The sequence below is a fragment of the Phascolarctos cinereus genome, unplaced genomic scaffold (assembly GCF_003287225.1).
Source record: "Phascolarctos cinereus isolate Bilbo 61053 unplaced genomic scaffold, phaCin_HiC Scaffold_1;HRSCAF=81, whole genome shotgun sequence".
NCBI classification, from domain to species: domain Eukaryota; kingdom Metazoa; phylum Chordata; class Mammalia; order Diprotodontia; family Phascolarctidae; genus Phascolarctos; species Phascolarctos cinereus.
In genome coordinates this window covers 175716916-175733523 of record NW_027555514.1, presented here as the reverse complement: position 1 = coordinate 175733523, position 16608 = coordinate 175716916, and the positions used below count along the sequence as shown (strand labels likewise).

At 34.5% G+C, this 16608-nt stretch overlaps 1 protein-coding gene and 1 long non-coding RNA gene across 2 annotated transcripts in view; one reads left to right on the top strand and one right to left on the bottom strand.

Annotated features, from left to right (window-relative positions):
* ABCC9 (ATP binding cassette subfamily C member 9) overlaps positions 1-16608 on the bottom strand; it is a 195648-nt gene that overhangs the window by 131123 nt on the left and 47917 nt on the right. Inside the window, 4 exon segments of the mRNA XM_020994153.2 lie at positions 4540-4702; positions 6543-6677; positions 14770-14925; positions 15363-15515. Coding sequence (XP_020849812.2) covers positions 4540-4702; positions 6543-6677; positions 14770-14925; positions 15363-15515 — 607 coding nt within the window.
* Positions 1-16608, top strand: part of LOC110213740 (uncharacterized) — a 135213-nt gene that overhangs the window by 100138 nt on the left and 18467 nt on the right. The gene's annotated exons all lie outside the window — the stretch shown is intronic.

Sequence of the window (16608 nt, the reverse complement as noted above, 5' to 3'; positions counted from 1 at the left end):
AATGGATTTCATACTTTGTCTTCAATTACTAAGATATCAACTCCAGTTATACTATTTGGAGGTCATATTTTTAAAACACCTAAGATAACAATGTAACATGACTGTTTCCCATAAATAATAACACTGCAGTCTTAGAAGGGGAGGTTTCTAGACTACATTCTCTATGTCGCCATGCTGCTATCACCAGACCTCATTTATAACTGTTAATTTATAAAATTTATAATTGTTAATGAACAACCCTCTCTGGATCCTAAACAGTACAGTCAAAGAAATGTGTTCAATTCCAGAAGTGAATCAAAATTCACTTAACTCAAACTAAGACTAATAGAAATCTAAAATCGGACACCAATGTCAAATTAACCCAATGAGCATGGAGACATATTTTAGGCAGCAGCCACGTCTTAACTTCAGCTCCTTTATTCTTTGAGCATTATCATGGCTACTTCTACCCTACTCTTAATATTTCCTTTTCCTTTAATTCATTCTTATAATTTATTTATTTATTTTATTTTGGTTTGGTTTTTTTAGGCAATTGGGGTTAAGTGATTTGCCCAGGTCATACAGCTAGTGAGTGTCAAGTGTTTGGTCTGAGGCTGGATTTAGACTGAGGTCCTCCTGACTTCAGGGCCGGTGCTCTATCCACTGCACCACCTAGCTGCCCCCTATTTTCTATTCTTTAAATTCCCCCCATTAGAACAAGTTATGTCAAACTTAAAAAGACATAGCTTTGCCTTTCTTTTAAATAACTGAAATCAACCGTTGGGTAATGAAATACTGTATACGTAATCCCTGCACAAGGCTGCTTGGCAATGGAGAGTTGGATATTCTTTTATGGAATAAGGCAAGGGAACTTTGCCCTTTCTCCCAGATATCATCTCAGCCACCAGGAATGTAGGCAAGCTTCTCCGGCTAACAAAAGAGGATAATCTAATAGGAGTTTCCAACTATCAGTAAGGAACTCAAACATAGAGTAACAATTGATTGTTCAGTTTCGGGCATATTGGTGTAGACAGAACATCATTCAAAATGTAGAAGAAAAACAATTTGCAAAAATATCTTGCATCTTCCATATCTGACTCTCCTTTGTGCATGTAATGGGCATTCCCTGAGCGTGGAAGGGAAAGAAGTTTTTAAGGCCCCTATAACACACTGTCCTACATCTAACCTCAAAGCCTAAGATGCCATCATTTTTCTATTCTTTCTCTGAGAAAGTAAAACCATCTAAGGGAATATTTACATATATATATGTATGTATGTATATAACATATAAATATGTGGTATGTTTGTATATATATATACATTATATACATTTATATATTTTTTCATTTCTCTCTCTATACATATATATATATACACACACACACACATATATGTATGTATGTATTTGTGTGTTTGTATTTCCCAGGAAGTCTAGAAACAGACTGGCATAGACTGGTACTCAGATCAGCGTCGCGCACAGACATAGCCCCATTCAAAACAGTCAAGTAGATAAAGCTTATCTGGATACCTTACCCTAGCTATCTGGTGACCTCCTTTTCCTCTGCTGCCCATAAGCCACCCCTGAGACACTTCTTGCACCTCATCTTTTTGCTCCCTTCAACATGAAGCCATTCCCTGCCCTAAAAACTTAACTCCCCTCATATCCCACTCTGCTTTCAAAGGGCAAAAGGCAGTATGTCAGTGAAAAGAATGCTGGACTTAAAGTTTAAAAAAAAACCTGTGTTTCTTTTGTAGTTACGTGATCATGGGCAAGTCATTTCTTTATTCCAAGCCTCAATTTCTGCATCTAGAAAATGGGAATAATACCATCTATAATACTTACTTCCTAGGGCTCTTCCGAGGATCAAATACATGTAAAGTTTTATACAAACTTCAAACACTACATAAATGTAAATTCCTATGCACTATGATAATAACAGCTTTTTCTTATACTGTACCTTACAGTTTGGAGGCAGCTAGATGGATCAATGAATAGAGCACTAGGCCTGGAAGACCTAAGTTCAAATCTAGCCTCAAATGCTTACTAGCTAGTGACCCTGGCCAAGTCACTTAACCTCTATTTGTCTTAATCCACTGGAGAAAGAAAATGGCAAACCACTCCAGTATCTTTGCCAGGACAACCCCATATGATGTCATGAAACATTGGACATAACTGAACAACTAAACAACAATCTATGTTCCTTGCAGTAATGCTATGAGCTAGACAGTGAAATTATTACTATTGTTATTTTAAAGAGAAGAAAACTGAGGCACAGGGAAGTGCCTCAGAGAACTTGCCCAAGGTCTCACACTAAGAAACAGTAGTTATGATTTAAACCAAGACTTTTTGCCACCAGATTCATTGTTCTTTCTATGAGGATATCATTCTAATTCTGTTAAGTTAATCTAAAAGAATTGACTAGCATATTCAGAGAGAGCCATGCTACCCTTTTTCTCCTCCAAATTACATATTTCAATCTGGCTCAAAGGAGTGAATCATGCAAATAATAGTTATTTCCAGTTAGGTAGGAAGGAGAAACTGGTGTCATAGGAAAGCATAGTGGGAAGATATTTTAGAAAAGTGCCCTTTGCCACTGCTCAAATCATGATACATAAGGGTAGGCCCCTAGAGAATCAGTTTATTCATAGATGATTGAGTGCATATGAGAATTAATTTGGGTGGCACTGAAAGTTCCACCTATTCCAAAATATCTGCCTAATGGTTTTTCAAAGTGTAGAGTTTCTACCTCTAGAGCCATTCCTTTTTGTTAAGGCACTGTATCTTCTAAAGAGGCTCTATTAAAAATAGATTGTGTAATTTTTTTCCTTATTACCCAATGCAACACATCTAAACTCTTCACAACAAGTGTCCATAATTTGCTCTACCTCAACCAATTAATTTTCTTTCCCACTACTCCCTAATATTTTCTAGTCATGTCAGTTTCCTCCCATTAAACAATGTCCTACTCCTGTGATTTTCTTAAAGTTGAGTAGCCTCTCCTTTCCTCTCATTGTAATCTGTCATTGTGAAGAGTTCTTTCCTTTCTGCTTTTCCACATACTATTCTTTCTTAAAGGACAGTATAAGTCTTATCTCATCCGTGAGTACTTCACCCCTCCCTGGCCAACTTCTGTGAACTCTTAAAATGTGTTACTTGAATTGGTCATTCTTGTTTCATTTTCATTAATCTTATCTAAAATGACTATAAACCCTTTGAGGGAAAGGATTCTGTCATAACTTCTTCTATACTCCCACCTTATAGTCCCTAGCACAGTTCTGAATAGATAATATATGAACAATAAATACTTGCATTGGGATTTGCAGAGATCCTGAAAACGCACCTCACAATTTTGCTTATGACAAGCCCTGGTTGCTTCAAGTCAAATCAAGACAAGTTAACAATCATTTATTTATTAAGTACTTACCATGTGTCAGGCACAGTGCTAAGTATTGGATTTAATGAAAGGCAAAAACAGTTCCTGCCCTCAAAGAGTTCACATTCTAATGAGATGAAACCACTTACCTGGTGCTCCTTTGTTTTGAATGAGGCCATTACTAATAAAGGTATCAGCCTCAACCACCAGCTCATCACTTAACTGGTTTCTTCCAGTATTTATGAGATTTCTAAAGTCTTGTCCAGCTCTGAATCTTATCATCATCTCTATGTGATATTTAGCAATCTGACTAAAGAACAAAAACCACAACAAAATCCTACTAGGCATAAATCAGGCTGATGTGAAATATTCTTAGAGATCTAGACCATTCTTGACTGGGAGTGGTACTTGGCTAAAATGACAATAGCACTGGTATTAAATGACATTGGTCCGGGCTTCTTTATCTATGTTACAATTTTGCTGCAGATTTGTTTGGCTTAAATGAGTTTTAAATTAACAGATTAGTTAACATTTTCTGAATTTGTAGTATCCTATGATACAGAGAAAGTGGCTGAGAAATGCTTGGGGTCAGTTTCTTGGAAATAAAATTTTTAAAAGGGCAATGTGATGAAGTGGGGAAAAAGTAAAAAGATTTGGTACTTAAAATGTCTTTGCATAATTTAAAAAGCAAAAGAATATACATGAAAGTACTAAAGAATAGAGTTGGGATCAATATAATGATAAAATACTAAAAAATTATGTCTTTGAATTGGGTACTAGTAGAAATTCTCCCAATAAAAGCTTATAATATATAAAACACAAAATTAATTAGAATGTATTTACTAAAAATTAAGTCTTTCTATAGTGGTTTAAATGTCTCACTGAACATTATGACTTACCATTCTTTCACATGAATCTCAAAAATTTCAGAACCACAAATTTAAACAAAGTAGATCACAAACAATTTTAATCACCTTTAACATCATCCTGGCAACAAGAGGCAGAGTGATAGCGGATGGAGGCCTGAGTCAAGCAGACCAACGTTAAATTCCAGACTTTGCTACTTAATACCTATGTAAACCTTAAGTAATCAATTCGTTACCCTGGGACTTGATTTTCTAGCTGTAAAATGAGGGAGACAGAGGAGATCACCTCTAATGTCTTGTCCAACTCTTTATGAACTTACTGGAAAGTGATGTGTAAAGTGCAAAGGTTTTGAGACTGGTAAGCTCCTTCATTCTTGTTTCCTCTACACTTTTGCAAAATATGTGCTCCCAGGCATACAGCTTTAAAAGCTTGATGCCTTTTAGTATCTCATTTGTTTTCTTCAACCTTTCAGTAGAATAATCCTGCAAAACAGTGAAACAAGAAAGTGTGAGAAGAGTTTAAATGAAAGAACAAGGTAGTGATGTGTGTTAGAGAAAACTGTAGGCTGAAAAGTAGAAGATACATTCTATTCTGGCTGTCCATCAATCAACTATGTGACACGGGGACAAATACTTCTTGTTTCTGCAAGTCATTTTCCTTATCTGTAAAACCAAGTATTGGATGACATGACTTCTAAAAAACCCTATACCTCAAAAAATTTCTTTGTCTTTTGATTCTTTGACGGAACACTAACACTAATTTATATTAATAAGTCTGCTAGAAGAAATGAAGTCACAAAGAGAAAGTTCATTTGTCCTATCTTGTTGAGGCACATAATGTTTTTTTCAGTCATAAATAGCAAAGTTTAGATTAAGGGCAAATAGCACAAAATATGCCATGGAAGAAGTAAGAAAATGCCCTCAAATCAACTTTATAACATATTCCATTGGGATATGAGAAGAGAAGTGGAAGACTCCTATACAATACTATGCCACATAGGAAAGGGAGTGAGGAGATTATACAGGATACCGAATGGGAAGAGACAACGGCTGCTTCACCTCTAGACTGGAACAGAAAAACAACATACTGATATCACCTAAAGGCATTCATGGCCCTGAGCCATCAGAGGCACGAGCTGCTTCTCCACACTAATGCCACGGTCATACATATTCCTTAGACATTTGCTCCCATATGTGATCCCTCTGTGTGTCCACATCTCCCACTAATGGAGTATGTACTATTGGCAAAGTGTGTCCTAGGTTGATAAGAGCTATGTTGTATTGCTTTTTTTGTTACTGCTATTATATTGTGAATGACTTTGCTTTGGAATAATTTTCCCCTGGGTGATTAATAAAAGTAAACATATTAAAAGGGGCTTGTGATCTATGTTTTGAGTGGGCCAAGTACCTCAAATATGATATGGCTATTCTAGGGTCCCTCCTGCTATGCCAAAAGTAGTGTACATGTGTTTTGAAGGTATAATTTAAGGATGTGACATTTCCATCAGTAGTCACAGAGATGCAAGGTGTAGAGTGTAGGAAGTACAAGATATACGTGCAACAGACTAGTTGGAAAATTGATCATGGGAAGCAATTCTTTCAGCAGGGAAAGCCGTGCTAAATGTTACAGATTTATGGAGATCGCTTGCTCATATTTAATCAAACTTTATTTCTAAATTACTGTCAACAATTTCATAATTCTCAAATATTCCTTCAAAATGGGCCAATTCATACTCCAATAAGAAATGTTTCCATGGAACAGTAGAGCCAAAGAAGGTCAAGGATGTTTTTTTTTTCCCTTTCCTTGCTAAGCTAACCAGGAGCATATTTAACCAAAACAGCTGCCGCTGTTCCATATCTCATCACATGTTGTGATTCTGCTCTTGGGAAATTTAGTTTTCAGAAGCATCAAAACTGATCCTTTTCTTGTCCCTTGATATATATATTTTTTGCATCCCATTCATCAAAGGGCTCTAAGTGTGCTATGTTAATTTTAATTCCTTAGGCAGAGTATTTCAGAAAGGGGTTCAAAGTCTTACAACTTCAGAGTAATTAATAATATCAGAATCTGTTCATGTGGGGTTTGGGAAGCTAAGAGCTTCAAGTCTTGGATTTCTAAATCTTTTTCTTTTCCAAATGATCTTTGGAACACAAGAAATTCATGTTTTCTGCCTATGATAACATAAAAATTCAAGAATCAAGATTAAATACATGAACAATATCCTTCCAAAATATCCCAAGTGATATGTATCAATTTCCTATATTTGAAAATAAATAGCAGCACGAGATTTTCCTAAGAGAGGAGCCAAATGATGGAACTTACCAGAGTGCTCTTCTGAGCCTCAGCCAACTTTGTAGCTATGAAGTACTGAATTGGCGCGAGTAACACTATGACAGCTGCACCGACCAGCGCACTTAATCCAAGTAAGTTATAGAGCAGAATCACTCCCATTATGATCTAAGGAGAAAAACACATGTAAAAAGGAAAGACACAGAGGGAAACTCATAGGGAATTCTTTTTAATGGAAAACTTAATATTCTTTAATGATATAGTAAATAAACAAAAAGAACCAGGTAAACCGTTGTCTATTAGGAAATCAACTCCTTTTTCAACAGTTGAGATTATTATGATTTATCTGTAAAAACGTACATCAAAGCATTCGTTCTTAGTCTGACAATCTACCATTCTGCTATTCCATACGTTTACCTCATGAGGCTGCTGAGGATGCCCAATTTCCTGACTTGACCTATATTAGTCTCTAAAAGGACAGGATATTAAAGTTGCCTTTTTTTTTCTCTTGAGGGTGAACTCACCTACTGAAGGACTGGAGGTCCTCAATAATATTCTCTCTATCTGGATTATAGTAGATATTAGCTGATAGGACAAAAACATAAGTGATGAACCAATATATAGCAAAAGGGGAAGAAGCCAGTTCAGCCAATGTTTGGCAACATCTATCACTAACAAACAACTGCTTGGGGTTCTAAAATAGTGGATTGAGTAACTCTTAACATGTATTTCCCTGGGAAACACAATCTATAGTTTGAGAAAGTTTGTTCTACATTAACAATAATCAGTAAAGTCCCTAGGTAAAATTGTAAAGGAGGAGATGTTGATCTTCAGTCCTCCCCTGAAATGCTTTTGAGATTCTTTCTAGATATTAACCTTATTATCCCACTTAACTTAGAATATTTCTAGTCACTCAACTAATCATCCTAGGTCTATGAGATCCCTCCTTCCAACCCCACAACCATTCAATTTAATTCTCTATCCTAATGCCTGAATCTTTATCAAATAATTAATCTCATAAAGTAATACATATAAATGTATTCTCATATATTACTAATATTATGTATATATGTGTGTGACTATATATAGCAACTATACATACATGTGTGTATAAATACATATACATACATATATGTATATGTATGTATATGTGCACATATATATATATATATATATATATATATATACATGTGTGTGTGTATATATATATATATATGGTTAACAGTAGGAATGAAAAGTTTTCCATGGTAATAATTAAAGGTAGCTCCACAAATCTTACTCCAGTGCCTCTATTGGATGAGAGTGGCTGTGGGTTCTTGAAAATTATGCTAATGGACAACAAACTTTGACATATAATAACATGATAAGTAGGCTTTACATCTCAACATTAGACTGAGTCTACTGTCTAAGAACAAACCTAACCAAAAAAGGCACATCATCAATAGACTGACCACTAAGTGATGTTATTTGGCTATGGTAATAGATGAAATAAAGAAAAGTGCAAAATGGACGTAAGTGTTGTGTGATCCCTTTATGCTTCAGTAACCATGGTAAGAATGATGAGAAAATGGGGCAGCTAGGTGGCGCAATGGATAGAGCACAGGCCCTGAAGTCAGGAGGATGACCTGAGTTCAAATCCTGCCTCAGACCAAACACTTGACACGTACTAGCTGTGTGACCTTGGGCAAGTCAACCCCAATTGCCTCACTAAAAAAAAATGATGAGAAAAAGACTAGAGAATTCTATGAATCAGAGTTTTTAGACCACTTATAAATACTACTCTGACTCTAAGACATTAAACTCTAGTAAAATCATTGTACAAAGACCAAAAAATTGGTATACTATTAGAGGAGCTGAAGCATATCAATATTAATATTGTCAGGAAAAATGTAAAGAAAAGAATAAAGGAAGTTACAGTTAAACAGCTTGATGGTTCATAAGTTCTCTTAGAAAGAAAAACAAAGCAAATGATGAAGATATTTTTCTCATGCATCCAAAAGAAACAAGGAATTTATTCATGTGATAACTAATCATAAACTCTTAAAGTGCTCATGATGAGCTTAAGCAAAAAAGATTATGAAGATAACTACAACTTATGAATCAATATCTGTTGCAGAAAATAAAAAAGCAAAGAAATTATATGATCCTTCAAACCATGACAGTCTACAATTTTGAGACTCAGTGACTTCAATGTGAAAGTAGACACAGGGGATAATTTGGGAAAATATGATGGAATATGAAGTTAAGATCTGATTTTTTAAAAAAGCAGCCACAAGTTTATAAGAAAATATAGAAGTCTTCTTCTTAAAATAACATAGTACAGTCTGAAGACTCTAGATATAGAAAATACTAAATGTTAATGTGAATAGTTACTGATCAATGAATTCTGATGAATGTTTAAGAACCATTTTCTGTATGCTGACATACCATTAACTAGCAAGAAAAAAAGTGAAATCAACATCAAATTGCAACAAATTCTGAAAGTAAAAAGACACTACAAACAATTGTTATAGCTGTAACTTGACCTATTAAAAAAGGAAATAGGGTCAGCTAAGTGGCGCAGTGGATTCAGGTCCTGGATTCCGGAGGACCTGAGTTAAAATCCGGCCTCAGATACATAACATTTACTAGCTGTGTGACCCTGGGCAAGTCACTTAACCCCATTGCCTAGCCAAAAAAATAAAAGGAAATAGAAACACATAAACATTAACCTTGCTTATCACCACTTTCTTCAGAAGGTTAAACAATATCAAGCAATCAACACAATGAAGAATTCAAAAGACCTAGAAATTTCTTAGCCACTGAACATCTGATCTTCTTTTTAAGCAGAGACAGATAGTAACCAGGGGAAACCTGGCTCCAGACTGTCATTCCATATTGTGCCCCTTCACACAATCCATACTGGCCTGTTTGATGTTGCATGTACATAACTCAGAGCAAAGTTTAAAATCAGTATAAATTTTCATAACACTAAAAATAAGAAAGCATCAATTCTAATAATTTCAACTTGATCTATTTTAAGTAAGATATGGAAAAATACAGATGTTGACCTTGATTATCACTACTTCCTGCAAAAGTTTAATCAACATTAAGCATTGGTTATAGAATCATAGGTTTAATGATAAAAGAAACCACAGAGGCCATAGAGTCCACATCCCTCACTTTACATATGAGAAAACTGAGGCATAGTGAGATGAAGTGAGTTTCCCAAGGTCACAAAGACTCTTTATATAGACTTCTTAGATATTAATATAAAAATAAAATCATATTATTTTATCAATAGATACTGAAAAACTTTTTACAAAATTTAGCATGTTTCTATTTTTAAAAAAAACCTTTTCTTAATACTGTAAATACTATTTATCAAAATCCAAGAGCAAATATTGGAGAAAAGTTGGAGACTTTTCCAATTAGATCAAGAGAGAAGCAAGAATGCCTCCTAGAAATGCTAGCTATAGCAATAAAAAAAGAGAATTAAAATAATAAGCACAGGCACAGGGGAAACAACTATTGCTTTTTGCAGATGGTATGAGCATTTATTCAGATAACCTCAAAGAGAAACCAAAAATTGATTGAAACAATAAATTCAGCAAAGTAGCAAGATATAAAATAAATCCACATATAACATTAGTATTCCTTTATACTACCAAGAAAACCCAGAAAGAAGAGGTAGAAAGGGACATCCCATTTGAAATAACTACAGAAGCTATAAGGTATTTAGGAATGCATTTACCAAGACACCCAAAAACTACTTTTTGTAGAAATAACGAAAGGCCAACATAATTAGAGAAACATTAATTACTCATGGGTTGGTCAAACTAATGTTATAAAAATAATACTACATACATTCATTTACTTATTCAGTGCAGTACAAATCCAACTACAAAAAAATTATTTTATAGCATTGAAAAAAATAATGGGGGCAGGTAGGTGGCACAGTGGAGAGAACACCAGCCCAGAGTCAGGAGGACCTGAGTTCAAATCTGGCCTCAGACACATAACACTTACTAGCTGTGTGACCCCGGGCAAGTCACTTAACCCCATTGCCTAGCCAAAAAAAAAAAAAAGGAGAAGAAGAAAGAAAGAAAAAATAATGAAATTTATATAGAGGTAAAAAATGATCAAGAATCAAGCTAACAGTGAAAAAAGGGGGAAAGAAGGTAGTGTAGTAGTACCTGATTTAATAAACATTAAAAATTATTTGATACTAGTTAAAAGAGAAGTCAATCAGTGGAAGAGTTTACATATAAAATGTAGAAAAACAAACAAGTACAATAGCAATGTTCGATAAACCTAAAGACTTCAGTTACTGGGAAAGACTCCTATTGAACAAAAACTTCTGGAAACATGGAACAACAGTCTGGCAGAAATTAAGTTTAGACCTATACTCCCACCACGTACCAAGAGGCACTTAAAAAAGACACATGGTGTAGATTTAAAATCACAACATAGACAAATTAGAGGTCCAATTAATAAATTACATGTCAGATCTATGGATAGGAAAAGCATCAATGACTAAACAAGTGGGAGGATCACATAAGTTAAAATGGGCAATTTTAATTATGTAAACTTTAAAAAAGTTTTTGCACAGTTTTGAAAAATCAAGAGGAAAATAGGTAAATTAAAAAATATTTGCAGCAAGTTTCTCTGAAAAAAATCTTATATCCAAAGTATATAATGGGCCCTGATCAAAATATATAAATCAAAGCCATTCCCCCATGAAAGGCAGTTTTCAAAGAAAGAAATATAAGCTAACAATAACATTATAAAAATTCTCTAAATCACTAATAATTAACAAAATGCAAATTAAAGCAACTTTAAGATTCTACCTCATGTCTACGAGATTGGCAAAAATGACAAAAGAGGAAAATGATAAATGTTGGAAGGACTTCAGGAAAACAGTTACACTAATGTCTGGTGGAGTTGCAAACTAATCCAGCTATTCTGAAACACCATTTAGATAAATGTTCAACAAGTTACTAAATGCATATAATACCCTCTCACTTAGTTATACCACTATTTGGCCTTCACCCCAAATATATCAGAGACAGAAGGAAAGGACCTATATGTATTAAAAATGTTATAACTGCTCTTTTCTTGTAGTCAAAAAATTGGAAACTAAGGGTCCATATTCCTATTTTTGAAAAGCTATACAAATTATGATACATGCATTTAACTGAATCCTATTCTGCCATTTAAAAATATTACAAAAGGGACAGTTTCAGAGGAAACTGGCAAGACCTGTATGAGCTGATTCAGAGCAAAATGAACGAAACTAGAACAATTTATAAAATGACAATAACATTCTAGGGAAAGAGAAAACTTAAGAAAGGTTTTTGAACACTAGCCATTTAAATAATAAACCCTGAGAAGAGAAGACTAAAGATTAAACATGCCACTTGCCTTCTGCCTGAGAGGTGATAAACCCAAAATACAAAAAGAAACATCCATTTTGGGGCATGACTAACGTGAGAATTTGTTTACTTGTACTATATATGTTTGTGACAAAAGTTTTCTTTTTGGTTTGTTCAGTGGGAGGAACAGATTATAAATGTATGTAAAAACAAGTAAATACTTTTGAAAAGATATATGTTCGTGCATGTGTATATATATATGTGTGTGTGTATACATATGCATATGCATGCACATACACATTCATATATACCTGTATGTGTGTGTGTGTGTGTGTATCTACATATGTATATATGCTGAGGAACAACCTAGTTAGTTTTTGAGAGTTATTAGCAGATGGCTTCTGGACAATGACAATTTTTTTATCACAAGAATTCCCAAAGACTACTTACAAAGTTGTAGAAGCGTTTCTATCTGTATTAGCAAAGGGAATACCCATACTGATGAAATTGTGAATCCTTTGTGAATTAATAATAACAACAGAAACTAATCGTTAATATTTTTTGACGTGAAGACTCTTTTGATACATAAACAGTGTATTCAGCTCTCTGGTTGTGAAAGTTTTTAGGAACCCACAGACAGGATTGGAAGTGATTTTAGAGATCAATTAGTCCAACCTCATTCTACAAATGAGAAAAATGAGGTCCAAACAAAATGAGTGATTTACTCAAGTTTACGTAGTTGACAGAGGCAAGACAAAAACCTGGTACTCTCAACTCAAGTTGTATTTCTACTACTCCAAATTTCTATATCAAATTGTTTTAAATAAGCTAGGCTTTCTTAAATGTTTCCTACTTCAATATTTCAAAGATCTATTTCATAGTAGCCACTGATACATATTGAAATTCCTTTATAATTTGAAATATGGTCTTTGAGAACTGATTTTGTCCCCAAAAAAATTTTAAGTGAAATTTCTTTATTTGGAGTTTGGAATTCTAGATTGTATTACATAATTAATTTGATAATTATGACTCCCCCAACCCTGGTCTTAATTATTTTCTTTTTTTAAAAAATCCTACCTCAGGGTTTAGAGATCCCTGACTGGTTGAAAATCCTAAAACATTTATCAAAGGGGAAAAAAAGAGTTCCAATGCTGGTTGTGCAAATGGGAGACACTGGATTTAAAAGCCACCCTGAGCCTTTCACTCGGGGACTGGCAGAACATGAGAAGCCATATAAGGCTTAGAAAAGGAAAGTTGGAGTTTAGAAGGCAGTAGAGAGCAAAGACAGCCCTTTTGCTACCATATGTCCCTGTACAAGTAATTAGAAATGTGACTAAAAATAAAAACCTGGCTGCAGCGAAGACACATTGACTAGAAAAGAAGGCAGAGATGCTAGTATGAGAAAAGGCTCTTGGCTCACATGATAGCACAAACTGCTGGGGACTCCTCTAACGCAGCAAGTTCCTAGAACAAATTTGGTGCAAAAAATGATGTTGAAAAAAATGACTGAAAAATAATACCAGTTAGGATCCTATTTCCTAGAGGACCACAGAAAACACTGTTTGCTTCAGGTTAAGGGATTGGCATTTTAGAATCTCTCCTACCTCTAAAATCTCTACCAAGCAATAAATTCCTGATAAAAACTGCTTTTTAATGGTAGTTGGCTAAGTACATAAACTGAAGCCAGAAGAGTTAGTAATTCACATAGATGTCCGAAAAAGGTAGCATCCAAAAAAAGGTAGCAGCCACTGGTTAACCAGTGGATGGAGGGCCTTTGCCCAAAGATTTATTTAAAGGTTAATTCTGTAGACTGTGGACAACCTGGGGATAACTGTTTTCAAACTTAACTGAGTAATTCTACAGAAGGCAGACACATAGTCACCAGGATTATACTTTTAAGTATTACTTCTAAGCAGGACCTATCAAAGTTTTTCTCCATTGTCACAGTATTCAATAGCCCTATGTCACACCTAAGCAAAAATGAAGCATTGGAGTAAGACATGGGAAGGCTTACCTCCTTAAGATTATATTTGTGTTCTGAGGGAATTGAGGGGATTAGGACAGCAAATGGTTTATTATGGGAATTAAGTGAACCACACTGACTCTATCTTGTGACTCAATTCTAGAGCTAGCTCAGTTTCCTTTCTATTCAGTTATGCATCTAGTCCAATTTCTATCATATGAGAAAACTTTATTCGAATAAATTGTGGGAAATGGGAGAAAACCTTACTGCATTGTTTGAACCTAGCTCTGAGTGACCAGGAAGCTGGACCACTTCTACTGCTACTGAGAGACCCTTAACCAAGGACCTAGATTATGCTGACCAGAAACCGAGTCAGATCCTAAAATTGATATAAGGAATTTTCCCACAATTAAACATCTCAAGTAACTCATATATTTTATTAGAAAACTGGCCCCATATGGATTTCTACATTTCTGTGATTGTTTATAGACACTTGAGGGGAATGGGACACCTCCCTTCTGATTTCAGGGAATTACACCTGTTTGCTCTCCCTTGGAAAGTCCCTAATCTTTCCTTCAATTAGAAATCAGATTACCTATTGTTGTATCATTTCATTTTAATTAATTATCTTATTGGATTGTTTTTAATAAATAAAAGTCTAAATTCCCCATGTATTTGGGGTCTAGACCTAAGCTGAGACAGTCTGGTGCTGATTTCTTGGGCAACTGCTACACATTGCTTAATAAATCAATATACTCAGAAGATTGAACCTTTGTTTCTTCAGTCATTTCTTTTTTCACCCTTCACCGTTCCCCTTTTCAGTATGGAAAACTAATAGTAAAGCAAAGGGTTTCTTTTGACAACTTCCTGAAAAGCTCTTAGTAAGCTAACTGCCTTTCCACTTTTTTTTTTAACAAATTAAAACCTTACATTGATGCTCTACCTGAACAGGCATGGCCCATAGATTAGGACACAGGAACAAGAACCACATGAGCTGATTAGTTTCTATGGCAACCAAGTTATTAATTTGTCCCAGAGTCATCTCACCCATGGACAAATTGGATGTAGAAAGCCTCAGGATCTTATTGTATATCATAGCCTATAAGAAATGAAACACATAAAATTATAGTGTTAATAAAGATTACTTCATTATTAAATGGGGAGGCTAAATCAAGAGATATACAGGATTCAAAAATCTCTTTTGAAACTTGTTATTTGGACTAAAAATCCATGTTTTATTCATTTTTTCTATACGGCTTCTATCAAATAGAATTCCTATAATCATGATCTTAATATTTGTTATGAGATGAAACATGAAGTATGTCCCCAAATACTCCAATATTTCTTGGCATAAAATGAATTGTGATGAAGAGTACAAAACAACAAATATTTCTATTATTTATCTTCATTACACTTCCCTGAAAGTATTGCTGATATAACCCAGTCAATTTAAAGAAAAAAGAAAATATAAAATTGTGGATATGATTATAATTGGATATATTTTGAAGACATAAATAAAATAAAGCACATATTTACCAGCAAAGCTCCACGAAGATTAATGCCAGTTTCTATGGTGACATAGTAGGAGGCCTGTAAAAATGTTCTTTGTAGAATCAGGGCCAAGAATAGAAGAACAGCTAACACATAAGCATTTTCAAGGAATTCCTTTGAGGTAAGTGAACCTGAATGCTTACCATTAAAAAGAAAAAAAAAATTAGAAAAGCTAATACACCCAGTATGTACATGATATGACAACTATAAAATTATTTAGAGGAAGAGCTACCTTAAATGTAAAAAAGATGCAAGATATGTCATCAAAAAGGTAAATATAAATTATGCTTTACTTCCAAGCCACTTAGGTACTTTCCAGCTGTAAACTAAGATCTTTTGAATTTATTTTGACTGTTTCTTCTTTAAAATTGCATAATAATCTCATAAATACAAGTATTCCATGATTCGCCACATGAGTACCACAATAATTTTCCCAAAACCCAGGTATGACCATGTCACTTCTCTACTTAAGAACCGTCTCGTCCTCCTTATTACCTCTAGAGAAAAATAAAAACTGTTCAACATGGTAATCTCCTTTATGAACCCTTCTAGTGTGGATCCAGTTTACCTTTTCAGGTTCATTTCATTATCCTCCATTTCACATATTCTATAATTCAATTAAGTTGGCCCACTTGTTATTGCCAGAACTTGGCCTTGTCTCCATGCCTCTATACCTGGAATGTAGTCCCCTTATCACCTCTGTCTCTTAGCCTCTTCTCAGCTTCCTTTGAGACTTATTTCAAGGCGCAGAGGAAGCATTTTCTGATCATCTTAGTTGTAGTATTCTCTCTTTCATCAAATTATATTGAAACAAAGTATTTGCATAATCTTTAATATAAATAAAATCAATATAAGTCAATATAAATAATGTATACTAATATAAATACAATTTAATAGAAATAAAATTAACTATTTGTAGGGTGTATCTCTTAGTACAATGTGAGATATTTAAGGGTAGGGACTATTTGCCATTTTGTTTTTGTATTCACAGTGCCTTGCTCATAGTAGACATGTAATAAATGCTTTTTAAAAAGATTCAGGCCCATACTTTCATCTGCGTAGGGAGTTCCTAATGAGGAAATTCCCTCTGCCAACACCAATAAGCTCTAGAATTTAGTCATAGAGAGATGCCTAGGGCAATAAGAATTTCAGTAAGTTGTCTAGGGACACAAAACTAGCATGTGTCAGAATCCTGACTTAAACTCAGAGATCCTGACTCCAAGGCTTCTAA